Source organism: Salvia hispanica, chromosome 3 (genome assembly GCF_023119035.1).
Source record: "Salvia hispanica cultivar TCC Black 2014 chromosome 3, UniMelb_Shisp_WGS_1.0, whole genome shotgun sequence".
Taxonomy (NCBI): domain Eukaryota; kingdom Viridiplantae; phylum Streptophyta; class Magnoliopsida; order Lamiales; family Lamiaceae; genus Salvia; species Salvia hispanica.
In genome coordinates, this window is record NC_062967.1 from 30,021,374 (window position 1) to 30,048,026 (window position 26,653).

Sequence of the window (26,653 nt, forward strand, 5' to 3'; positions counted from 1 at the left end):
TAAAAAAAGACATTCTCCAAGGAGGAATGGATTTGAGAAGGTACTACACTTTATATTTTTTAATGCTTTTGTACTATTATTTTATTTTATTTAAATGATATACCTTTCTATATACCTTTTATCCTTGGAATTGATTGATTTTTATAAAGGTATATTGCACTTTTTGAGAAGGTATAAACATGATTTACCCTTTTTATTTACCTTCTCCCCTTAGAGTTGCTCTTACAATCAATATTGTAAATTGGGAAGGTAAAATGAAAAAATGGACACTTTTTCAATTTTTTGTAAAAAATAATTATATTTATAGTATTTATGGGTAGTGATAAAATGCAAAACTTATATATATGGAACAAACTCAAAACTCCTCAACACAGCTTCAACACAGTTTCAATACAATATAACACAGTGTAAAATTTCAAGATTTTAATGGCAACATAGTATCAATCATTGGCTACCGTTAAAATTTTGTTGATTTTTTTGTGATCTGTTGACAGTTTTCAATGGTCCAGATTATAATTTTGAGTTTGAACGTTATTTAGAGTTTTTATTATCTAAATTTGAAAATGGTGTCCATAAAAATCTAACTTGGTAGTGTTCACGTAGTCCATCATCAATTGACACGAACACGACTCTCCACACATCAAGATTCCCATACATAATTATTAGCCCAATCCTTAGTATAATTATAGGAGCAGAATTCGTTCCGAGTTAGTGGGAAGTTGATCAATCAAAATCAAATCTTGTAAATCAATTGAATCTCTCAATAAACCCAATACGCCCTTTCCTTTGACTTTCGCTTCTTTCCCTTTTCTCTTTCAGCTCATCTGATGGCTTCGACTTGGTTCCTTCCTTTTGCGCTTGCTCTCTCTTGCTTCTTTGGATTGCTTCGTGGGAGCCCCGGCGATGCCGATTCCGTTTACCAGTAAGCCAATGATTCTGTTGAAAAGCAATCAAGAGTGTTTCTATTTTAACTTTGCTTCACCACTTCGAATTGAAATGTAGGATTTGCTGTTGAGGATTAGTTTCTTTGTTTATTTTCTTTTGCCATGATGTTTGGACATAGATGGAGAATCTGGTCGACATTTGAGACTGCACTTAGATTGGAATTGGGGGGAAATGAGATCTTACTTCACTAATTGATGTAGGCTTAGTGTTGGCAAATGATGATTGGAGTTGAGATGCTAATTTGGTGTTAACAGACTAATGAAATGTGGTTGTGATGTCTGTATACCAGTAAGCCTTTTGAAAATTTTATGATTCTTTGAAAAGAAATCAAATTGAACTATCGATTTTAGAGTAGGATTTGCTGTTGAGGATTAGTTAGGTTGTTTATTTTCTTTTGCCGTGATGTTGGACATAGTTTCTCTTGACATTTGTTTAGTGTTTCATTCTCATTGTGTTGAGAATGATGCTTGGAGTTGAGATGCTACTTTGGTGTTAACAGACTAATGAGATGTGGTTATGATGTTTGTCTACCAGTAAGCCTCTTGAGATTGTTATGAGTTTTTTGGAAAGCAATCAAGAGTGTTTCTAGATTAAACTATCAAATTGTCTATTCTAGAGTGTGATTTGCTGTTGAGGATTGCTTTGTTTGTTTATTTTCTTTTGCCATGATATGGGACATAGTTTCCCCTAACTCTCTTGTTATGGAGAATCTGCTCAACATTTTTTGACTAAATTTGGGGAGATATGAGATCTTACAGATGCAGCCTAATTGGCGTAGGATTAGTATTGAGGTATGATGTTCGGTGATGAGATGCTACTTTCAAAAGGAGTGTTATTGATGTTGAAATGGAAAGATGGATATTAGAGAATAAAGTGGAAATAGAGTCTTTTCTTATCTGTGTACTAATCACTCTATAAGAATAGGATGGATGTAATTGAGACTTTAACCAATCAAACCAGTACAATCAGTCTTTTACGTTTCATCGTTCGATGAATACAATGTTTATGTTCTACGTTTCAATTCTATTTTCCAACAATTGCGTAAGTCAGGTTCTACGTTAACAAACTAATGAGATGTGGTTAGTCAGTGGAGATTGAACTTATAAAAGTACCACATTAGATTGTTTGCCAGAATGATGTTTCTGTCATTGGCACTATGACCCTTGGCTTGTGTTTTGCAATGCGAGAAGACTGGCTGTGTGGGGGACAAGTGCTTCCAACACTGTAACTTTTCCTCAGACGGAAACCCCATTGATGGCCCATGGTATCTGCAGGAGCCACTATACATTCAGTGGAAGCAATGGGACTGCCGCAGTGACTGTCGTTACCAGAGACTTGAAGCGATAAGGGTCATGATTGCAGCTCCGGTGTTTGGTATTCTAACAACCCACATATTGTATATGAACTTCTACGAGTTTGACTACGGTAAGCTCACTACAAAGCTCTTCTTGTTAAATCATCCTTCAGTTTGTTCTATTTAGATTATTAGTTAAGTAAACGCGGTTATCTTGGTAGCGTAAGGAAGATCTAGGCGAAAAAACTTCCTGTATCCTACTTCGTTGATTCGTATTTTATCCATTCATTATGTCCGCGTGTTAACAAAACTATCTCCTCAACTACTGCAAGTAAAACATTGTCAAGTGTATAGATTGTTCTGTTTTATTGGTGTGAATACTGCATTTGATGATAGATGAAATATTGACAGGATGGAATGCGAGAGTTTGTGCAGTAATAAGCGCGCTACAGATTGCAATATGGGCAGTGTGGGCAGCTCAAGCTCGTCATCCTCAGCGATGGAAGCTCTGGGTGGTTGTATGTGGAGGGGCCATTGCCATGCTCGTAACACTGTACGACTTCCCCCCCTGGCGGGGGCTCTTGGATGCTCGCGCTCTTTGGCATGCAACGATGATTCCTCTTAGCTATCTGTGGTGGAGTTTCGTCAAGGACGACAGCGTGTGGATGACCTCACTCGCCATCAACAAAAACAAATGAACGCGTCTCATAAACACAATCATAGGATGAGATAGCTCACAAGAGTTTGTATTTATTCGTCTTCTTTATTTTGTTTTAACTGCAAAATGCGATTTGGCTAAAAATGATACAGTATTAAATTAAATATTTCCATATTGGTATATACTTATTTCCTAACATTCGCACTTGCCAATAAAAAGTGGAGTGCGAATTCGAATTGGAGCAAAACAATTGATCAGAAAGAATAACTCCAAAGAGCCACGTCAGCATCGATATCCACGTCATCAAGGTGGAAAGGCGGCGGGAGCATCAACCCCTCCGCCAGATTCGACACTAATCCGTGCATCCCAAACACCTCCTCCTCATCCACAAACGACTCCGCCTTGGCCGCCTCGGCTGCCGCCTTCCGGATGTCCTGGGCGCTGGAGGAGGCCGGGACGGGGAGGCGCCACGTGGAGTCGGCGAAGTTGAGGCAGGCCGAGCGCCCCCTGAGCGCGATGGCGGCCACGTCGTGCGCGCGCGCGGCCATCTCGGCGGTGGCGAACGTCCCGAGCCAGATCCTGGTCTTCTTGTTGGGCTCCCTCACCTCGCACACCCACTTGCCCGAGCCCCGCCGCCGCACCCCGCGGTACACCGGGTGCCGCGTCTCGCGGAACTTCTTCCGGCCCGCCCGCTTCTTCGGGCTGTCGGAAGCAAGCCTCACTGACTGATTGTAGCTCCTCATCAGCTTATCCATTTATAGTAAGTGAATATGTTTTCGGAGAAATTAAGGAAGTGGGAAGTGGGTGTTTTCTCTTTTCAGTTGTTTCAGTTAAGTTAAGAGGGAATGAGTGAAGTATATAAATGAATTTAGGACACGGAAATGACGAAGTAGAGAGACAGGCTGGCGGCCCACGGTTTGAAGAAGTTAGTTAATACAGTAAAAGGACAGCTGTTTTGTTTTTATAGACAGCTCATCCAAATTTGAACTACTCCATTTGTCCACGTGTATGACTGTGAATACTCAACTTCTTGTGATTGTTGAAAGGAAACAAAGGCACTGCAGAAGAAATTTCCTATTTGTCCCCTTCCAAACATATCCAATAAAGTATAACCGTCAATCACTTGACACTTGAATTTCCAGAAAATGGTATACACTTAATCATTCACATATCTAATACTAGTATCTAATATACTAATATTGGAGCAAACTATTACACTAACTATGTACTTTATGGATTTCAGCAACCAAACCTTATACCTATATCGATTTGGTAAGATAATAGGCATAGGACTTAAAGATCAAATTGACTCTCTTTCTTGAGGGACTAGTCTTTTGAGATTCATTCTCATATCTAATTTGAGACATTAATTAGGCTTTTGTTGAAAATTCTACAGCAATGGGTTGTGGCCTCGGGAAAGAGTCGTCTGTGATTAACGTGGTTGTGGCTAACAAGAATGTTTTGAAGCCAGTCAAGGGAACAAGTCAGTCGTTTATTAATGACGGATGTTGGATCTTAAGGGGAGGTCGGTTATTAAGTACTTCCAATGTAAGGGAACTTTTCCCGGGTGTTTAAGGGAATGGATGTGTAGGACATGTAGACCAAATAGAATCTATTTCCTAAATAAGCTAGTCTTTTAATAGTCCATTCGTTCGTAAATATGTGTCTCGTATATTTCTTTTGGTCTGTTCTTTGTTACATGTCCTATTTACCTACTAATAGATCCTACATTTTACTAATTTATTTCAATCATATTATTATTACTAATAAAATAGAATGGAACCTATATTTTACTAACTTTTTTCTATTTATTACTACATCCGTCCTTGAAAGTTTGTCACACTTCACTTTTTTACCATTTATTGTAGTGGACCTCATATTCCACAACTCATTCTTACTCACATTTTATTATAAAAATAATAGTACTTTAAAAGTAGGACCTACATTCCACCAATTTATTCAACTCACTTTCTATTATATTTCTTAAAACCCGTGCCGGGTAAAAGTGTGACAATATTTGGGGGACGGAGGTAGTATATTTTCTAACATCCAAACAAGCCAATATGAAATTGGTATTCACGGTGGAAGCGGTATAAAAGTTACAAAGCCTTACGGGAATTGGAAGAAATAAAACCTCATACAAATTGAATACTTATTAAACATCAGTGAAAAGAAACAAAAATCATAAATTACTGCAAACACAAAGCAAAGTAGGAGCATAAAAATACAAGAATTTTGTATATAGATTAATTTTGACTGTGGAAAGTAGTGGTTTTTTCAGTTATGGAGTAGTAGTTAAGTAAACAGGTGGCAAGCTGACCGGGTCTTATTACACGGATGACAGTTAATCTGCTGTTTTTCCCACGCAAACGCGTGATCCACGTGCTCATTTTATAACTCTCCTCACTCCATTTACATCTAAACAAATTTTATAAATAAATAAACTTACCTTTTTCTACTTCTCTCAAAGATTTCCTATTTATTGTCTTCATTCTTTTATTTATTTTTGTGAATCAACATTTGAGTAAATCACATTTTCAAATTATATAATTAATTCTCCCTTCCATCAATTTATTTTCTCGAAACCTCCACCAATATTTTACTACTATTATTCAAACTTACTGGTATAATATATCAATGATTTATGGACTAATTTCGGAAGACGCCACTTCAACTTATTCGTTGGATTCAAATTTCAATTGTAATTTATGAATTACGATTATTAACTAGGAGTACATTAATTGTAATCGGAGGTTAATTAATTGGTGTGATGTACACAAACTTTGTCCTTTGTATAGTGTGAATAGAATAAGAAAATATGTTACTGTCACAGTTTGGGAATAGTCTAAGGATTGAGATGATATTCTTAAAATATCAGTTTCAATTTTTATCAATACTTCTTATAGATAGTACGTAGTAGTAGTCAAATAAAAGAAAATGAAAGTTACTGTCACATTATTGTGACACGAATATAGAAATTATGGAACATTTTAGCAGATCATAATGGAACATCAAAAGTGGGAGCCCACATTAATTCTTTTGTATTGGAATGTTTGTGATAACAATTTGGTGACTGAAATTTAATTTTTATTAATTTATTAACTATTTTGTAGTTATAAACTCCAAAGAATAAACACATAGTTGTATGTTATAAAAATTTATTAGGGTATGTATAAAATTTTAATGCGACGTACTTTTCTTTAGATTGGACTGATCAATTGCTTGTATCCACCTCATTTTATTCAAAATGATACAATATGATTAAAATAAGTGATGTAGTCTACTCATAAATTTACATGGTACGTGGCCTTATATTTCTTTATTTGTTTCTTTTTTTCATCCAATCTTCGATTAATCAATCAAGGAAACGTGTCCTCTTCTAATCCGTGTGACCTCTTTTTTTATTTAAAAGCAAGTTTAACTGATAGCACCTTGCTTGGCACTTGGCACAATTTGTACATATTTAATTTATTATTATATTTTTGCTATTTTTATGGAATAGTAAAGTATATATATTATAAACTATCCATAAAATTTTACATCCATAAATAATTACTAATATTATAAAATAAAATTATAAATGAAGAATAAACATGTAAACGTTAATAAGATTGTGAGTTAGGTCCCGTGAGTAATGATCTCACAATCAACTAAAAGATACTTTCTCCGTCCCATAATAGTATCATACTTGGGTTTTGACGTGAAATTTTAGAAGGTATTAGTTTTGTGTATTAAGTGAAAAAAGAAAATAATATATTTATATTAATATGAGAGAGAATTTATTCTAAAAAAGGAAATGTGACATCTTTTGTGGGATAAATTAAAAAGAAAGTGTGATATATATTATAGGAAGGATGGAGTATAAAAACTATCCATAAAATTTTACAGCCGTAAATTAGTATTACAAAATAAAATTATAAATAAAAATAAAAATGTAAACGTTAATAAGATTGTGAGTTAGGTCCTATGAGTGATGTCACACTCAACTAAAAGATGTGAATTTCACTTCATTAAGTAAATCCCAATAAAATTGACGTTTTTGTATTAATCTAAAACATGTAAACACCTCGTCTTAAACGCGTGCTATCCATATGCTACTGATTTTTATTGTTTTATGTCTTGAGACGGATCTAGAAAAAAGAATTCATGGAGTTGAGCATATCCAAGAAGATCGTCTTCAGTTTTGTAAGGCCGACGCGATGCGACAACTCGAAAAGGCGAATATAATAGACTTTCTTCTACCCTCATAGGCTGGAAGTGGAGTCGGTCAACCTGTGATCCTACTTGAATTTGTTATTGTCGCGCCTTCTACAATATTTAAGGATTTGGTTATTTTAATTGGACTGAGTATATGCATTTATTCTAAAGGGATATTGACATCTAATATAATGAAACTTTTAAAAAGTTCGGTTTTTGCCACAAACTTTAAAATTGGCAAATAATATCACGAACTTTATCCCGGGTTTGTTTTTTCCTACGAATGAAAAAATTCCCACAAATAATATTATGATACGGATTTTTTTCATAATTTCTCGACAACAATTTTGAGAGCTTTCAAGTTTTTCGATCTTTGAAGATAGTTTTTCTTGAAGCACACCCTCCAAAATTGTACTTCAATCTATTAAAATAACATGAACTTTTTCATTCGTGGAAAACACAAACTCGGGATAAAGGTTCGTGATATTATTTGTCAATTTTAAAGTTTATGGGAAAAATCCAACTTTTTGAAAATTTCATAATATTAGATGTCAATATCTCTTATTCTAAATAGAAAAAACTACGCAAAGTGTAGTTTGATATTGTGTATTGGAGAGGGGAGGAATTTGTATAATTGATTCTATAAATTTTAAGATCATTAATCATTCATTCATTCGAGTTTTGAGACATTGAGCATTAGTATTGTGTATTTGAATATTTTTATTCGAAGAGAGAGTCGTATTTCGTCCTAATTAAAAGGATGAGGAGATTGTTGATCCATTTCTGTTGATCTTATAATATGAATGGTATATTACAATAAAAGTGACATCTACATATATTAAAAAAAAATTATAAAGAATGTGCTCTCAATTTTATTTTCTTTCTAAATGCGGATTACGGCTGTGAAAGCCCAAAAGAGAAGCCCACCAAAATTGTTGTATAAATAATTTCTCACAAGCTTTTTTCTTGTGTCCCCATATAAAAATAAAAGAAAACAGAGGGGAATAAGGTAACACCTGTCCTTGTCTTGTCAAGACTTTAAAGGTGTTACTTATTCTAAATACCATGCCTCAGTGCAATAATATCATATCACAACAATAGTAGCAATAAATTACAGTATGAATACTGTATTATATAATGACAGAAACTATGCAAGCCCTGGTCATATCATAAGTATGTCTTATTTTTGTCACAATTTACTCATGAATTAATACTGAACTAAATAGTACTATATTAGTTCATTTATGACAGGTTTTAACAATACTATACTCTCTCTCTCTCTTTCTCTTTCTCTGTCATTTACAGATATGGCTTCATATTATCTACGAAGCAAGGTATATGTAAAGAGGAATGATTCTTTATCAATAATACAATAACTGGACACTATAAAGTAGAGCATCAAAGCAGCTGCTTTAACTAAGCAAAGCATTAAACAAAATTTACAACTCCAAATGAAGTTCTGTTTCATCACTAATAGGAGTACTTCCAAAGCAAACTATACGTACACATCATGTATATATCACCAACATTACAACTTAAACAAACTCAATGGGGATGAATGGCGGCCGGAAAAGAATAATAATGTACTATGATGGTAAGTAACATCGGCCGTTGCAAGTAGCCCCATTTATTTGTGATCAAGAGAAACACATATGGAAAGAGCTCTAAATACAGAAAAGAATCAAGAATCCATACCAAACAAATCCAGCTCAAAGCAAATTCCAGGTGAAACCAGGTTGAGCTGGGCGAATGCTGTTCTTCTCCGTTGTGTCGGAGGTTGAAGGGTAGCCTAAGAACGGATTCGAAGTAGAATCAAAAGTCTCCCATTGTGTGGTTATCACCACAGAACCACCACCTGAGCCCGAGTGCCTATGTTCACCCTGCTGCTGTGGTGAATCACAGTCGATCAAAGATTCCCCCAAGGAGTGCCGAGGTTGATGACTAGGCGGAGAAGACACATCACCATTCGAGTGCGTCTGCTGCTGAAGTGATAAATTCTTGAGTTTGATCAGATCAAGTTTCTCCACATGCTTCTGTATACTTCTCACCTATAAACATGCAAGAATCAGCTTCTTACTAACAAAACCACACCTCAGAAAGACCAAGACACTCGAGTAGTCAAATTAACCGAATAAACCACCTGGATTTTCCTCTGTGATTTCACATCACCATCATCAACAACACCATCCAGCTTGAGCAATTGATTCATCAAAAGCTCAATGAGGTTCACTATATCCTTCTCCACCACTTTCCCGCCTTTTGAAACCACAGTTTCGACAGCAGACACCTGCCAATCCATACAATACTTTCAAACTCCGAATGAATATAACATAATGAAATAATCGATTCGTTAAAAGCACGATGAGGTTCACTATATCCTTCTCCAACACTTCCCCATCTTTCAAAATCACAGTTTCGAGAGCAGATACCGCCCCCAATCCATACAATACTTACAATAACTGAATGAATAACAATAACAAAATGAAACAATTGATTCATGTCATCATCAACAGCTCAATGAGGTTCACTAAATTCTTTTCCACCACTTTCCCCCTTTCAAAAACACAGTTTCGAGAGCAAACACCTACCACCCCAATCCATACAATACTTTCAAACACTGAATGAATCACAACAACAGAATGAAATAAATGATTCATCAAAAGCTCAATGAGGTTCACTATATCCCTCTCAGGTTTGAAACCACAGTTTCGAGAGCAGACACCTGGCCCAATCCATACAATACATTCAAGCACTTTAATGAATCACAATAACAGAATGAAGCAGTTACCTTCTTAGCCAGTCTATCCACCTCCGAGCCAATATCTGAGAGCAGTTTTGCAGCCTTCTCCATTTTAGCATTCTTCCTCATCTCTATGAAGCGTTTCTCCTTGCTAATGGCATCCTCTTCCAACACCATTTTCGACTTGTCTTTCACTCCGGCACTGTCTAGATACGCAGTCGAATTCCTCTCCTTGTCCTTGTAAAACAGCTTCTGATCCTGGTGGTGCAGCCCCGTCGGCCCCGACAGCATCTTCTTCAACTCCCCTAAATCCAGTCACATAAACAAAGATTAAACAGAAATACAAAAGCAGGAATTCCAATCACGTCGAGAAAACTATCAAATTACCGAAGGTTGCCTGAGAGCTGATGCGGATTTCATGAGTAACGGAACCGTATTTGACGCGGACGCGAATCGGCGGCGGCAGCGGCACGCGGTTCTCTCCTCCGGCGTCTGTGCGCTTCTGGACCAGCATTCCACCAGGCCTGAGCTCCCACTCTTTCCCCAATCCTCTGCCGCCGTCACAATCCGGCGGTAACGCTTCATTCTTAGTCCTCATCCGCATCATCTTCGATCCGACGTATTAATTAGCCGCGAAAGACGGTTGAAATTCCCGAGAATGATTGGGAATTGAGCAGATCAAAAAAAAAGAGCATTGACTCCGGGTTGAAAACGATGAAAAACCCTCGCGATAAAACAAAGCGCTTCACAGATTTCGGAATCTCAACATCACACGTATACAGCGCGGCCGAATCTATCGCAGATTCGAATTGATTAACCGTAACTGATAAACTACAGGAAATCACGGACGAAGATTTAGTTTGAACTCGAATTGGGAAAAAATGGAAATGGAAAAGGAAAAGCAAATAAAGTCAAACCTGGTAATCGCGAGTGTTCCGGAAAGTTGAAAGCTGCCGGAGAAATGTTGTGAATTGGCGAAGAGAATTAAAAAATAATCAGATCTCTCACAAAACTGAAGGAATGTAGTGAAATCAATTCACTGCGAAATGTTGAAGCTCCGATTGAAATTCCTCCGAAAAAAGGCAATGGAAAACTAGAGCGGGAAAAGATTAAGTGAGAATTGAGTTGGTTACTGCGTGATTTCTCTCTCTCCAATGCAGGAGAAAGAAGACGCGGAGAGAGAGATGAAGAAAATGTATAGATATAAAATATTGTATGGACAGCGAACAGCACTGAGAAATGAGGTCACAATATATAAATATGACTACAGACTACTGTTCAATTAATCTTTTCTAATTCCAATTACCAAAAATAAATTACCACATTAATTAGACTTATAAACAAATGTGATTGACCCTTTTTTTCATCAAAACTATAATTAAATTTCTTTATAAATTTTTATACATCTGATTTAGTTAATATTTTTTAAATCTCTCGATAAACTATTTTAATTATCCTCTCTGCCCACTTATACATGTTATGTTATGTATGGTGTACATTAGTTCTTGTTTTTTGTTCATATGTCATTATATATTTTGTTTACTTTTTACTGCTTTTAGTTAATAAATCTCACGGTCAACTTGTATTTATACATCTCGCTCACGCAGATTAGCATATGAATTGAGTATTATTCTATTCTGATTTTGCAATTAAATTACGGATTTGTTCTTGTTTGGCAACATACTCCGTATTAAGGTTTATGCACTGACATAGCTTGATTTTAAATTACGTGATAATATAGAATATCAACCAAAATGGTACTAGTATATTGTAGGCATTGTTTCATTTAGTTGTTGCATTATGACTTATGTTAAAAACTGCTGATGAGAGTGAAAAAAAACGAGAAACAAGATGGTAAAGAGTAAACCAAATGAAATTATTTAATTTAGTATCATTTTAATTGACGGCTAAAAATTTCACATCACATAACTAAGTCACCAAGTCATTTTAGCGTTCAAAGTTTGATTAGTTGCAAAATTACAAATAAATACTTCCTCCATTTCGTGGTAATAGAGGTTTTTCTTTTCGACACGCGAGTTATGTTAAGTGAGTTAAATAAATGCATAATAAAGTAGGAAATGAAAAATGTTGAGATATGAAGAGAGAGTAAAATCAGTGAAAAGAAATATATTGATTTTTACTGAAAAAGAGAAATGGTTCAACTACTATGTAACGTCCTAAAATGATAAAAATAACTCCACTGTTATAGAATGGATGAAGTAATTAGGATAGTTTAGGCAAAATTTAGCAATTAGCATATTAAATTCCCATTTAGTAATTAATAAAATAAATTTATCCATTCATGATTAGGGTAGTCCAACCTTTTCACGGTACTAATGTTAATTATTAAGCAGTATAGTAAGTACTTTACTATACTCTACTAATTTTTTTCAGTACTTTGTATTATTGGGCATGGTTGAATATGTACTAACTTATGAAATTCAATCTATGCTAGTAGTGTAGTGTTAAGAAAATCCCATTTAAAAGGCTATGCTATTTATGTTTTAGGTATATCATTTGGGTCTCATTTATGAATAAATCTATTACTCCCTCCGTCCGTCATTAGGAGTCCTATTCATGGGCGGCACTAGTTTTAAGAAATGTTAAGAAAAGTGGATGGAAAAAAGTTAGTGGAATAGGGGTCCCACTTGTATATATTAGTTTTAAATGAAATGTGAGTGGAATGAGTTAGTGGAAGGTGAGACCCTATTACCATTTATGGTAAAAGTGAACCGGGACTCTTATTTGCGGACGTACTAAAATAAAAAAACGGGACTCCTATTCGCGAACGGAGGGAGTACAAGGTTCCTACTAAATCATCTTATTAACTAATCCGCGTTCAAATGTTTTCATGTTAGTTGCATCTACTCATTGTTTTTGGCACTTAAGAGTCCCTTTATAATAATAATAAAAATTATAGTAAAAATAATAATAATTCTAGAAATCTTAAGTTGGCATGCAATAATATTGAAAGTTGTAACTATACAATTTATATTTAATTTTGATGTGGGGAGTGTTTGCAATTAATCATATAACGATCAAACCATCTTCAAAGCAGTTTGTAATTTGTATAGTTTTTATTCAGTGCAACTCAAGTTAAAATTGTACCAAGACGGATTCAGTATTTTTGATTAGTCAACGACCACCAAAAACTTCACACATAGTAATATAGATTAAGAAGTGTCAACTTACCCTATTCAATCTTGTGAACCTTTCACATTGAGATTTTGAATTTCATAAATTGGGATGGAGAGATTCAATAAGAAGGTTGGGAAGGGCGAGACAAAGGAATAGTCGATACCGATAGTGTCAACCTTCTTTTTCTTTATTCTTGATTTATCTCGTAGTTGTGGTGACTCGATCGCGCAAATTATTAGATTGATAAAAATGTGTTATCAAATGCAATTTATCATATGAGTGTGTACTTTTAACTTACGAGTGTATGTACTTTAAGTGGCTGTTTGCTTGGTATGATAGACCAAGATTAAATTTATTTGCCTTTAGTTCCTTGTTTGGTTGCTAAGATACAATTTTGATATGGCCCATGACTAATTAAAAGCCCGAGACAACCCCATCAGCCCTTTTCCAATTTTCACTGTTATGAGATGACCATTCATCATTAGCTTAGTCTCATCCATTTTCTCTTTCATTTTATTAGAGCGGATCACCTATTCCAAATCCTACTCCACATTCACAACAAAATAAAATCATCTTATAAACATGACCAATTTTAACAAGTGACGATGAATAATAGATGATAAAAAAAATCTAATGACTCAGAAGGAAGAGAGTACTCAATTAATTTATGTAATTTTAGTACATTGGAAATATTAAGGTCTTGGAAGTATTATTTGATATTGTACCAACTACCAACTAAAGGCTAATCTGATTAATATACAAAAGAAAATAGTAGGAGTATTAAATAGAAAAATATTTTAATAATACTCTGAGACTTGTCTTTTCCTAAAGTTTTTCTAAAGTTTTAAAGATTGATAGGCATACTGTTCATTACCCACAGGCCACGGCCATTCTAAACGGAGAGCATACAACGCCACCGACACTTTTAAACCGCATGATTATCCAAATGGACACGTGGCGCGTTCTGAACCGTGCATCGGTCTGCGCTTTGAAGAATAGGGAAAGAGAAATAGATACTCCTACTCTGTTGTCGCGAATTCCGATGGCGACACTACAACAAAACGGGACGGTCGTTTTGTTCACAATTTTAAAGATTAATTACATGTTTAAAGAATTTCTAATCCCCAACCAAATATTGAAATTTTGGCTTTTTCTTTGGTACGTTACATATTATAAACGATTCAAAAAATCAAAATACTTATTTTTAAGAGGGAACATTTTTTTTGGTCCATGAATTTTGTCAAAGTATCATTTTAGGTCCGTGAACTTTGAAAATATCATTTCAGGTCCATCAACTATGGGTTAATATCATTTGAAGTACTTTTTTATTATTTCCAATTTTTTCTGGACAAAAATACCCTTGATACCTTAAAGGGTATATATTTTTAATAAACTTATTCTATACTCATATTTTTTATAAATATCTTTACTATATATTTTTTATGAATTTTCTAAATATAATTTGAGCTTCAATATTATCACTTAATTTTGTGACATGCAAGAAAAGATCCTTATTAAATTTTTTATTATTAAAGAAAAGTTTTTTATTCAATTTTAAAATTCTTTAATATAAAAAATTGAAGAAGCAATTTTACTTGCATGTCACATAATTAAGTGATAATATTGAAGGTCAAATTATATTTAAAAATTCATCAAAAATATATTGTAAAGATATTTATAAAAAATATGAGTATACGATAAGTTTATTAAAAATATACCCTTTAAGGTATTGACGGTATTTTCGTCCAGAAAAATTTGGAAATAGTAAAAAAGTGTTTCAAATGATATTAACCCATAGTTGATGGACCTGAAATGATATTTTCAAAGGTCGCGGACATAAAATGATACTTTGGCAAAGTTCGTGGACTAAAAAAGATGTTCCCTCAAAAATATACCCTTTAAGGTATCGAGGGTATTTTCGTCTAGAAAAAATTGGAAATAGTAAAAAAGTACTTCAAATGGTATTAACCCATAGTTAATGGACCTAAAATGATACTTTGACAAATTTCGTGGACTAAAAAAGATGTTCCCTCATAATTTTGTGGGTTGGTAATGAACTAGCTAGTAACACTACATATCTTGTCGACTCATAATTTAAATGTATCATAAGAGGAACTAGGGCTATAATCAATACTAATATCTTTAGTACTATATCAAATCCTGGCAAATAAAGATCTTAGCAGTGTATAATTTATTTATTTTTGGTAAAACAATCCAATATCTATAATGGGATCTGCTTCTATAAATAAGGTTTAAGTTTCTGTTTCTTCTTTATAAATGAAAAGGTCTTTGACTATCTCTCTTATATAATTTCATATCTTAATATCCATTATGATCTTTAAACTTTGTGTTTAAAATTTATATATCCATAATCAATTACAATGGTCCTCTCTTGATATTTTTATTACGTACTATAATATACACCTATGACATTATCAACATTTATAAGCTAATGAGAATACTAGTATAAATGTATAATTAAATATGACTCGTATCTACATGACAATGAATGTTCTAAAAGAATAGTACTATTAAAGTATTAATTTAAAGTGGGAAACTCCAAATTTTATTCTTGAGCTAATTCGTAATTCAAATGTTTTGAGTTAAGAATGGAAACTTCTAACTCTCTTTGATTAGCCTAAATCTAAATAACTCTTGATCAAAATACTCACTCAATTGACACTTCTAATATATAGGCATTCAAGAACTAGACTACTCTTTTAAACTCGTCACAACACTCCAACTAAAACAAATCAAAAGTCTTTTCATTCACCAATAGAAAATATAAGAAAAATCTTGATTATGAAAATGAGAAGCCAACCGCCAATAGAAAATGATAATGCAGCAGCCTAATAATAAATCAAAGAACTAATAAAGATAGGGATTGGTGGGTGTTATGTTGTTATTATAAAATTCATCAATTTGTTTGCGAGTTAAAACATCTAACTTAAGCTAAAACTTTCAAGTTAATATTCTTTGTAATTTAAGTAGTTTGTTTGTCCAACTAATCATGGTAATTCAAAAGTGACAGCTCTTATTATAAACCATGCTTGTTTATAAAGTGTATAAATAGAGTAGCTTGATTATAAAGTGATTATGTGACAATTTCTATAAAATATAATCAATAGTTGGCCACATGGACAGCTCCCCTCAAATTTAAAATAAAATTATTTGTTATTAATATCATTTTGCAATGATGACGATTTGAAAATCAACTATGATTTGGATATGAAGTTGATTAGTAGTACTACTATTTTCTTCCATCCACATTTAGGTTTGTCATATGTGTTGTGGTTGAAATTAAATAACATTGTTTTGTATTTGATCTAAATCTAGTTGTTCAAAACTCTTTTTCAATATATTGGATCTCATAATTAAGTAAGTAATTATGACTGGACGTATTTAGGGTCATCTTAAATCATATGAGTTGAATATATTTTTTATGTAGGGACAACATGAACTAATAATACTATACCTCTACTAATCAATACTTATATTTAAATATTTTTGCCATATATTATGTAAAAGAGCAGAAATGTTATTTTCACCATTTATTTATCTACCCACAAAATAGTTACTATCCCACATCTTATGGGATGCCTAGGGAGATAGTAGTACATGCAAAAAATACATGACTAAATTAATATTCAAGGGTTTGTATATAAACAATTTTTCTTATATATACATAGAATTCAGCCCAAAGAATTTGGTGTTCATCTTATGCTAAAGCTGGGCCCATATAAACATATGGGCTGCTTATATATTCATGTTTTGTGGGCTAAAAAGGTTACCAATTCAATAAAGCGATTTACATTTTTTTTAATATCTAAACTTCTTCAAATAAAACAAATCAAGGAACAAAACTCATACCTAGTTTTCTAATTTGTTGGTCAACCTATACACTATGAAAGGTCATAGCTTCAAAAATTCCTAAACCTAAGGTTTAATTTGGATTGCCAAGTAAATCGTCAAATTTACCTTCATCCGATATTAATTGATCCGACCATTACACTATAAATAAAACATTGTAAAAACACTAATAAAAGACAAGCCTTGAATATTGATAAACAAAAATTGCTAGAAAACCATGAAAAATTGTTAGATTATAGTTCATCCCCAACGTTAAGAAATCAGTTGTAAAAATTATAAATTTTAATATTTACCTCACATTTTTCACGAGGTCTTATTTGGATGAAATATTTATTGAAGCATCCAAATTATTCTATAAGAATATGATCGCATGTGAATTTTATCAATTTTTTATTAACTCACTTTACAAATAATTCAATTACATTATCAATTTGAAACACATGTACACCAACTCAATAATATATAGTAGCAGATACAAAATCAAAATATCATCATAAGATAATTGAAGAAAATATCAAAATAGGGGTCTCTAAAATCGCAAATTATAGCCAAATTTTAGTGTTTCTCACAGACTCTTAAAGTTGGTTGCAAAACTAATGAAATTAGGCTTTGTAGTGAATTTTCCACCGAATCAGTTTAATTTTTCCTAACTCATCAAAATTTCACTAAAAGGGATAAGTTTATGTTTTTTTGACCAAATTTAAGTTAATGGAAAATACAAATTAGACCAATATTGGTAATTTTTGGGACATATTACCTCTACTAAATTTTCAATTTAAAATATTTGATACTCACAGTAAATATCATTTGGGCAATAATATTAATTGGGTGAATGAATATGATCACTTTGATTTGAAATCTTATTAGTAAAACGTACTCTCTCTGTTCCTCCATAAATAGATTAGTTTTACACACCACTAATAATGTCGACATAACAATCCACTAATACTACTTACAATAATTTTTTCTCTCTTTCTTTCGTATTTTTTCCATTTCTTTTACTTTACAAATTGCATATTAAAACTTGTGTCATATACAAGTTTGTCTATTTTTTAAGGATGAAAGGAGTATAAAATATTCAATTACACACATTTGAAGTAATAAAAGAATAAAATGAAATGAATACCTTTTGAAAAAAAAATTGTGTGGAAATGATAAAGAATAAATTATAAATAAGACTATTGTGCATAAATTACAGAAACTAATTTAATTTGGTATTCTATAAAATTAAAATTATCTAAAAAATATCATGAATTTATCCCTTACAGTAAATTTATTACAGAAAAAACAATTTGGCTGTGAGTTAAAAAAAACTGATGTTATTTGAAAATTTATTACAAAAAATGAATCCTTAAAAACGAACAATTCGCGATTCCAGCTTCCAATGTTATCTCGCCACGTAAACATTGGACAGACGAGATCCCTGGATTCTACTACAGTGAACACTCCCTACTAATCATCCGACACGTGTCTCTAACCGCCTGCACCCGGTGACCAAAGATTCTCGACCGTCTGTAGCCGGTGACCCTATTTTGTTTCCCGCTATGTAACTGAGCTGAGCACCGATCACCAGCTTAATTTTCTTTCCCCTTTTCTTATCACAAGTAAGTTTATACAAATTTCTAAATTCAGCATTTCAATTGCAGACCTCTGATTATCGTTTCACTTTGTTGTTTGTGACTTTTCGAAATGAGATGAACTAATTTGAAGCTTAACATGAGAAAGAAACAGAGTTGCGTGAGGAAATCCGAAGTAATTAACATCGAATTGGGTTTGATTGATCCCTCATTTTCTTTTCTGATTGGAATTCCACGGGATGTAAGATGGGTTTTGTTGGTGGTAGCTGATTTTAGTGTTAATGGATTTGTGCTTCAGCTTTTCTTTTACTTGGTAAAGATATGTGCTTTAGTGCATTGGTGTTAAATTTCAATGGCTGAACATCAGGGTTCGTTGTTAATAATTTGCTTCTGTTTTTCTTTCATTTTTATGTTGCTAAAGTTATGTGCTTTATTGAATTTGTGCTAAATTTCAGTGGCTGGAAATTAGGGTTTGTTGAAAATAGTTTTGGGGGTTTTCATGGATCTTTTTTACTTGTGCTTTGTTTTATATTCATGTTAGTTTCTTAGCTGTATTTGTTGCCTACTGATTCTCTGCTTGCTGACAGCCCTGGGTCTGCAAGCATCTTACAGTGAGAAAACTGGCATAGATGACCGAAGTTTTGGGGGATATCTGTTTAGCTGGTTTGAACTGTTGTAGTCATTGTGTTAGATTCTGATTTCTGAGTGCTGGAACTGATTGTTCGTTGGATCCCTGTTACCGATGGTGCCTCCGAGGGTGGCACACCCCGTAGGAACAGCTCAACTATCTTCAAGCTCAGGAGTTTTCTTTCGAGGGGATGGACAAGGCCAGTTTCCGGGAAATTCCCAGCTCAGTGCAAATTTTGGGAACTCGTTGAGTTCACTACCTGGTCCCTTTTCTGGGGATGTCAGCAATGTAGTCTTAAACAGTTTGGCAAGCTCTGGCCCCAGTGTTGGGGCAAGTTCTTTGGTTACTGATGCGAACTCGGGACTTTCAGGAGGTCACAACCTTCAAAGAAGTGCCAGTGTTAATACCGAATCTTACATGCGCTTGCCTGCCTCGCCTATGTCATTCTCATCTAATAATATTAGCATTTCAGGCTCTTCTGTCATGGATGGATCCTCAGTTGTGCAACAAAGCTCGAATCAAGATGCTGTTTCGCAGCACAGCCAGCAGCATCATGGAGTATCTAGTGCCACGTCTTTGCCACGCACGGGACAGCTTCAGTTTCCTGGTGGTGCAAGTGTGCACGGTTCTTTCGCGCTCGACCAAGCTACAATGTCTCAGCTGCAGAAAAAACCCCGTTTGGATATAAGGCAGGAAGATATTGCGCAGCAGCAGGTTTTGCGTCAGCTATTGCGGAGACAAGATTTCATGCATTTACAGAACTCGAATCCTCAATTGCAAGCTTTGATCCAGCAACAGAGACTAAGGCAGCAAGAGCAACTGATTCTACAGGCTATGTCGCCAATGCAGCGAGTTCAGCTATTGCAGCAACAGCAGCAGTTGCAGTCAAGACACCAGCTTCAAATTCAGGGAATGCCATCTTCAACCGCAGTTCAACCTAATGATGGTGGTGTATGCTCTCGTCGTCTAATGCAATATTTGTATCACCATCGACAACGTCCTGCTGTTAGTACTTTAATTTCATTTGAATTTACCAGCATACCATTTATTTTGGTTGAGTTCTGTTCTCCTTTACATGTTGATAATGATATACAGCTCTCATGTCATTTATAATTGATTTATGATGGCTGGACTTACTTGCTTCCCTTTAGGACAATACCATTGTCTATTGGAGAAATTTTGTGGCAGAGTTTTACTCTCCACGTGCGAAGAAGAGATGGTGTCTATCACTGTATAATAGCGTTGGGCAGCATTCACTCGGGGTGTTTCCTCAGGCTGCAATGGTATTATTCTCTTATCCTTTGACTATTTGCTTATTGGCATACAACGAAACACAACATTTCCATGACAATCATTTACTTTTCTCTTTTCTGCCCGTGGCCTGTTTCTGTTCATCCTTCTGTCTTTGGTACCCTTAAAGCCGATTCTGTAATTTTTTGCTTTTCTTTCGCAGGATGCATGGCATTGTGACATTTGTGGCTCAAAATCTGGAAAAGGGTTTGGTGCGTTTTAATCTCAACCTATAGATGTTGCCTATGTTAATTTATTTGTTGAAACAATATTCTACTTATACTATAAGGCATCAAACAATCTAGCATGTGTTGTTTGCTAAGTAACTTGCGAGTCGTCTAGCTTTAGTGCTCTGAACGTTTGGCCTTCTCTTGTTGTTTTTTACAGAGGCAACTTTTGAAGTGCTCCCTAGACTGGAGGAGATCAAGTTTGCCAGTGGTGTAATTGACGAGCTACTGTTCCTGGACCTGCCTCGTGAGAGTAAATTCCCTTCGGGAATAATGATGCTGGAGTATGAAAAGGCAGTTCAAGAAAGTGTGTATGAGCAACTCCGCGTGGTCCGTGATGGTCATCTTCGCATTCTTTTCACCCCTGATTTAAAGGTAAAATGCAATATTAGTCAACATAAAAGTTCTGTTGCGATCTCTTGTTTATGTTTTCACTTTGGTTAACATAGCCTCACCAAAACTTTTTTCAGATTTTGTCTTGGGAGTTTTGTGCCCGGCGTCATGAAGAACTTCTTCCTCGTCGAGTTGTTGCATCTCAGGTAGACATCTTTTGGTTGAGTTCACATGGACTTATCCCTACATTCGTGTTGCCAGCATGTAGTGTATTTTCCATGTTGTTACTATTCAAATCTTCGTTTAGTTTAATGCTAATATGTTCGTTGTTGCATGTGATGAACAGCTATAATAACTAATGAATGTGGTTTATACACAAATATTTATGTTGTGGAGCTTATAGAACAAATTTCTGCTGCAGGTTAATCGATTGCTACAGGTCGCCCAGAAATGTCAAAGCACGATAGCTGAGAGCGGAGCTGATGGTGTTTCCCATCAAGATTTACAGGCGAACAGTACTATGTGAGTTGGGAATCGAAAACTTTGATTGGTGTAGATTTCCTTCTTCTTGGTGTGGTGGCGTAACGACTGCCTGGGGTATTAATTCGATGCTCTTTCGTTACAGGGTCATAACAGCCGGGCTCCAACTTGCTCGGAGTTTGGAGTTACAGTCAGTGAATGATCTCGGCTTCTCCAAGAGACATGTCCGGTGCCTACAGGCATGTTTTAACCATTGCATACGCTTTAACATTCACAATCCATTGCATCGGGTTTCTCATATTTGTCTACTGTTTTCAGATAGCGGATGTCGTTAATAGCATGAAAGATTTGATGGATTTCTGCAGAGACCAAAAGAAAAGCCCTATAGGTAAGAACATGTCTATATCTAAAGTTCTAAACCCATGAAGATTGAATAGCCATTTGGTGATTATCATTGCAATTATGTTTGCAGAGGGCTTGAACAGTTTCCCCAGATGTTCTCCTGCGTCCCGGGTCCAGATGACAGATCACAACACACTCAACAAGCTCATGGCGTTGCATCCTGGGCTCAGTAGCCAGCATCTGGGGAGTCGAGGAGCTCTAACTGGATCAGCACATGGTGGTCTTGCAATGACTAACTTCCAGAATTTGCTGATGAGACAGAACTCAATGAACTCAACTAATAGCGTAAATCAGCACGAGGGGTCTTCTTCTTCTGTCCCCACGACTCCCGGGTCTTCAGGTGCTTTTCCGGGAATGCTTCAGAACCCGCAGATTGGTAGCCAAGCACCGCAGAAACAGCAGAGTCAACCTCTGCTCTCACAAAACAACCAAACACTACAACATCAGATGCTTCAGCAGTTTCTGCATAACATGAACAGAAAGAACAACGCGGGAGCAGCCGTGCAGATTCAAAACCCGGATTCAACGTCGAACGCTCAACCACAGCCCCCAAGCAGAGGCAATAGCTTCAAAGATGCTTCTTTCAAGAGTGAATCTTCAGCATCTGTTGGTCATATGGGATATGGCTATGACCAAAAATCATCATATTTTCCAGAGAGCCTTCGTTCTTCTGATGAGATAGCTCCAGACATTTCCCATGAGTTCATCGAAAACAGCTTCTTCAACAATGATCTTGATGAAAGCATGAACTTCAGCTGGAAGGGATAACTAATCTGTGTTATTTTATATACTACATATATACAGATTCTGAGGTAGTGGAATATGGAGAATGTGTTTATATAGGTTGGTTTCACTTAGGATTCATTTGACTGTGTTTTGCATATTTAAACTTCAAAATTTATGTTGAATCTTTGTATTGAATTGCAATGAAATTGAAATTTCATTATAGACATACACGTCAAAGTAATTCAAGAACTTGAACATGAAAACTCCATCAATCTCCCTCTCTAGTTGACTGTCTCACAAAACAGAGGGATATAAATATCATCTATATAAGGCAGTGTATCTGGGATTGTTCATAAACACAGACGATGATGATATAACAAAAGTCGAAATCCTTGATTACGCAAGCTGCAACTTCTTCTTGCTCTGCTCTGCGCTAACATGATGAACTAGTTGTCTTGCACCTCCTTTTGGCAAATGGGGCATTGCTGCAACCAATTAAAAACTGGTTACCTCAATTTTTTTCAATTACCTTTAAATAATACTACTTCATCTCTAATCACATTACCTTGTTTTGCTGCAACCAAGTTTTGATACACTTTGAATGATACTGGTGTGCACAAGGCAAGCTGATCACTTTAGCTCCTTGCTTGTATCCGTCACGGCATATCACACACCTGAAAGAATTAGCCACATACAACCCCAAGTTAGGCGACACGATGAAAGAAAAGTTGTTCTACATTGAGGTTTTTCTTTCTCACACTTTCCTGGAGAAATGAAATGCAATGCCTCACTACTTAGAATGCACTATCTTATATAGGATGTGCTAACTTACAAAATACTAGATCAAAGGTAGAAGACAGGAATACATAGGTTTGATAAGATTAACAATGACGGTAAAAGTAGTTGATTGTTGTACAACTTCTGATGTAGGAGTATCTTCCAAAGGCTTCATTTATCTTATTCCTTGGCAGTTCTTTGCTATCAAACCACATAATCGAAGGAAACGGGAATGCAGAGAGTTAGAGAAACCATACTCTTCTGTTTCCTTCTTTTTCTTCGAGAACAAGCCAGATTTGCTTGATTTGTGTCTGAATGTTGGTAACCGTGAGATGAGATCAGCTGTAAGTCCTCTGCTCTCGCTTCCAACAGATTCTCCCAGTGATTGCAACTCCTAATGGCAAATACAGACTTAAGAAAGATATTCATGTGTTGCCACACTTTTACAATTCCTAAGCAGAGATTTTTAAAGTTGGAAGAAGACATTAGCAAAGAATTGATACAAGCCGCAAAACCAACCTCGTAAGTCATTGTATCAGGATCGAAGTCATCTTGCCTTATGTTTTGACTTCCAGCCTGCATAGATTGAGACACAGTAAATATACACTGATTTTGAATTTTTGGCATACAGAATAATGACCAATAGGTGGAGAATTGGAATATTACCCTGCTAGGCGTGGCTCTCGAAGTTGATCTTGTGTTATCTGTAATTTATATTTGAATCCTCTTAGCATTAGCAATACATAAGAATTAAAACAAGGAATAATACAGGAGAATATAGAATTAATAAAATGCAATAGGTAGTGCTCTTTTTCCCCCCTTAAAAATCCATCTTTAAGAGGCATACATCCAAAAGAGCACATCGAGACTGATTTCAATCCCCATAGAAAACAAGGAAATTAACTCAAACAACAAAGGCACATCGGACAAGAAAGTCCTTAGATTTTATATACACAAATAAGGGGAAATTTATATAGTAAGAAAGGTTAGAAATGAAGCACTTAGGAAATATGTTTTACCAACTGCGCTAACAGTAACAGCAGGTGTTGCATCCTCATTGACAGATAGATAGTTGAAGTCGTCCCCCAGTTCCAGTGCTCTTGCTAAGGCTTCATCAAGAGCTAATTGGTGCTCGATACTTCCTCCATGCGGTAGTTCATTCTCATGTTCCAAAACCAAATTGTCGTCACTAGTTTCACCATAGCTGGAGGCCGTGTCCTTGTTCTGGTTTTTGTTCTGAATGAATTGGAAGGCACTTTCCTGTTGTTTTGAACATGTAAATGTCAGTAAGTTTCTTAGATAAAGAGTTAATCCTCAGCTATCAAGAAAGCAGTCTTCAACCATTCAATCTACCTGCATTAAGAGAAGCTCTTGAACATTTAGATCGCCAAATTCCGGGCAACTATCCTTGAGATGTTCAGCAAATTCAGCCGGCGTCATACCAGTCAAATAATGATTATAGACCTCGTTGTCCATCACCGGTGCTTCAGCCATCATGGAATGAAATCTTTGAAATCGGTTTTTAAGGTCCCCTAATTAATTCGTACTTCAAGAATCAAGTTCAGAAAAGCAACATGGCATTTCTAGAAAAGACAATAAGTTTGACAACAAATCTCTTTCATTTCATACACCACCGGCCTAGTCCAATCAAATCTCTCCGAGTTTATTAGAATTAAACATCAATAGCCCATTAGAAAAAGCAAGCTAGAACAACATATTACCATAAACATGAATGAAAACAATACACCAAATCTATTTCAGTTCATACACCTGCGGCATAGTCCAACCAAACCTCTTCAAGTTTTTAGAATTAAACATCAAGACTCATGATATAAACCAAGCTAGAACAATATATCACCATAAACATGAAAGAAATCATCTCAAGTGTAAAGATAACGAACTAACCTCAAGCTCAAATGCACAATACCTCAGTGATTACACATAGCCAGGGTAATTAGATAACAGTATCTTCAGCTTCCCTTAAAATCAACATGAGAAATCAATATTGAAATAAAGAAATACAGAAGAATGGGTCAAGCTGTCAAAATTATTATTTAAAGACATGTAGTTGACCCAAGGATCTTTGTTCAAAGCTAAAAGAAACAAAAAATATCAACTCATACCAACTGATTTCTATAAACAAAAAAGATAGTATATCCTTAGTTTGAAGAATGCAACACATATGATCAAAGAAACAAGTAATATCTCAATATAAAACAGGCACATATGATACTTACAATAAAGATAATGTAATTTATTCACTGAATAAATCAATCATTTCCTAAGTGAGGGCTTCACAAGTAAGATTGACTTCCACCATTAACAAGCACCAAAAACCAACAAAAAAGACAGGATCTTGCTCACATAATTTCACAGATCAGTATTCATACCCAATCAAGAACAAGAAATTGCCATGGAAAAACAAAATCAAAACAAGGAGCCCAAAAAAGATGGGTTCTTGAAGTAAAACGAGCAATTGAAGAAATGTTACAGCAAAGAGGGAGCTGGCAACCTCTGAGGATTAAATGGATTCTTGAATTCCCCCTTCTCTCTCTCTTGGTTTCTCACTCCAAAGCCTGCATTCCTCCACCTCACACACTGAAGTAAAAACAGTGAGGTAAAATGTAACCGAACAAATTAAAAAAGAGAAAAGAAAAAGGAGACGTTTTTATATGTAGGAGGAGGTGGGAAAAGTCAGAAAAATTGGGCCCTACTTCTCACCTTGTCTTGAAAAAAGAATTGCGGCCGTCTGAATTCAGCTGCTCTGTTATTTGTTCTGAATTTCTAATCGATCTTGGAATGTTGTGAAATCTTACTTCCATCAATTTTTGCAATTTTTTAAAGCATCTTTATCCGCTAAGATGGTTAAATTGTGGAACATTAGTATCTTTTTTTTTTTTTTTAAATAATCATTCATTGTACTGTATCTCATTTTATTAAAAATAAGTTTTTTTTTTTAAAAAAATTGTATTTAATAGTACTAAAACAAATATATTTTGAGTAAGAAAAGTTTTTTATAAACAGAGACATAATTTGAAATTTTATGTTTTGTTAAATCTATTGAAATTGACTATAATTATGAAAATTTGTGATCTAAGTGTCTTTATTCTTGAAAATAAGAATTAGACTTCCAAAAATGGAAGACTTCTTTTCAAGTTATGGGTAAAATTCTCTTGCTCCTTTTTAACTAGGGTTATTAACATTTATTATCATGAAAATTTTGAAAATTTAAATTTTTTTTACCAACATCAAACTTGGCATCTAACTTTTAATGTATTTTGATAACAAGTACTCAAAATTTTACTAGTATTATTTAATCCATGTAACCGTATTAACGTATTTTGATAATAAGTATTCAAAATTTTATTATT

The 26,653-nt window shown here is 34.9% G+C and overlaps 5 protein-coding genes across 12 annotated transcripts; 2 read left to right on the plus strand and 3 right to left on the minus strand.

The window, feature by feature from the left end:
- The first annotated feature begins 616 nt into the window (after positions 1-616).
- LOC125215028 (post-GPI attachment to proteins factor 3-like) lies at positions 617-3,081 on the plus strand. The gene is made up of 3 exons (XM_048116311.1): positions 617-922; positions 2,111-2,370; positions 2,651-3,081. The coding sequence occupies exons 1-3, from the start codon at positions 828-830 to the stop codon at positions 2,935-2,937; spliced, it is 642 nt and encodes a 213-aa protein (XP_047972268.1). The 5' UTR covers positions 617-827; the 3' UTR covers positions 2,938-3,081.
- Positions 3,045-3,737, minus strand: LOC125215027 (dehydration-responsive element-binding protein 1B-like). The gene has a single exon (XM_048116310.1). The coding sequence runs from the start codon at positions 3,650-3,652 to the stop codon at positions 3,152-3,154; it is 501 nt and encodes a 166-aa protein (XP_047972267.1). The 5' UTR covers positions 3,653-3,737; the 3' UTR covers positions 3,045-3,151.
- Positions 3,738-8,485: 4,748 nt separating this feature from the next.
- On the minus strand, positions 8,486-11,050 carry LOC125215312 (BAG family molecular chaperone regulator 3-like). The gene is made up of 5 exons (XM_048116695.1): positions 10,752-11,050; positions 10,222-10,665; positions 9,883-10,139; positions 9,235-9,381; positions 8,486-9,142 (listed from the first exon to the last, which is right to left on the minus strand). The coding sequence occupies exons 2-5, from the start codon at positions 10,439-10,441 to the stop codon at positions 8,804-8,806; spliced, it is 963 nt and encodes a 320-aa protein (XP_047972652.1). The 5' UTR covers positions 10,442-10,665; positions 10,752-11,050; the 3' UTR covers positions 8,486-8,803.
- A 7,354-nt stretch (positions 11,051-18,404) lies between these two features.
- On the plus strand, positions 18,405-22,727 carry LOC125215665 (probable transcriptional regulator SLK2). Of its 4 annotated transcripts, none has more exons than XM_048117156.1 (10): positions 18,405-18,446; positions 19,007-20,052; positions 20,199-20,330; positions 20,501-20,549; positions 20,725-20,939; positions 21,035-21,103; positions 21,319-21,419; positions 21,523-21,616; positions 21,696-21,765; positions 21,850-22,727. In XM_048117156.1, the coding sequence occupies exons 2-10, from the start codon at positions 19,162-19,164 to the stop codon at positions 22,545-22,547; spliced, it is 2,319 nt and encodes a 772-aa protein (XP_047973113.1). In that variant the 5' UTR covers positions 18,405-18,446; positions 19,007-19,161; the 3' UTR covers positions 22,548-22,727. The 4 variants fall into 4 exon arrangements, with proteins under 4 accessions (XP_047973113.1, XP_047973112.1, XP_047973114.1 ...); XM_048117155.1 differs by lacking the exon at positions 18,405-18,446 and adding an exon at positions 18,467-18,594; XM_048117157.1 differs by lacking the exon at positions 18,405-18,446 and having other exon boundaries at positions 18,791-19,420; positions 19,520-20,052.
- Positions 22,728-22,743: 16 nt separating this feature from the next.
- Positions 22,744-25,919, minus strand: LOC125215666 (E3 ubiquitin ligase BIG BROTHER-related-like). 5 transcript variants are annotated; one of them, XM_048117158.1, is made up of 9 exons: positions 25,795-25,919; positions 25,188-25,261; positions 24,636-24,814; positions 24,302-24,542; positions 23,949-23,986; positions 23,802-23,858; positions 23,540-23,676; positions 23,071-23,179; positions 22,744-22,990 (listed from the first exon to the last, which is right to left on the minus strand). In XM_048117158.1, exons 3-9 carry the CDS (start codon positions 24,777-24,779, stop codon positions 22,952-22,954), a joined length of 765 nt encoding a protein of 254 aa, XP_047973115.1. In that variant the 5' UTR covers positions 24,780-24,814; positions 25,188-25,261; positions 25,795-25,919; the 3' UTR covers positions 22,744-22,951. The 5 variants fall into 5 exon arrangements, with proteins under 5 accessions (XP_047973115.1, XP_047973117.1, XP_047973118.1 ...); XM_048117160.1 differs by having other exon boundaries at positions 25,774-25,899; XM_048117161.1 differs by having other exon boundaries at positions 24,636-24,828; positions 25,795-25,898.
- Positions 25,920-26,653: the final 734 nt, after the last annotated feature.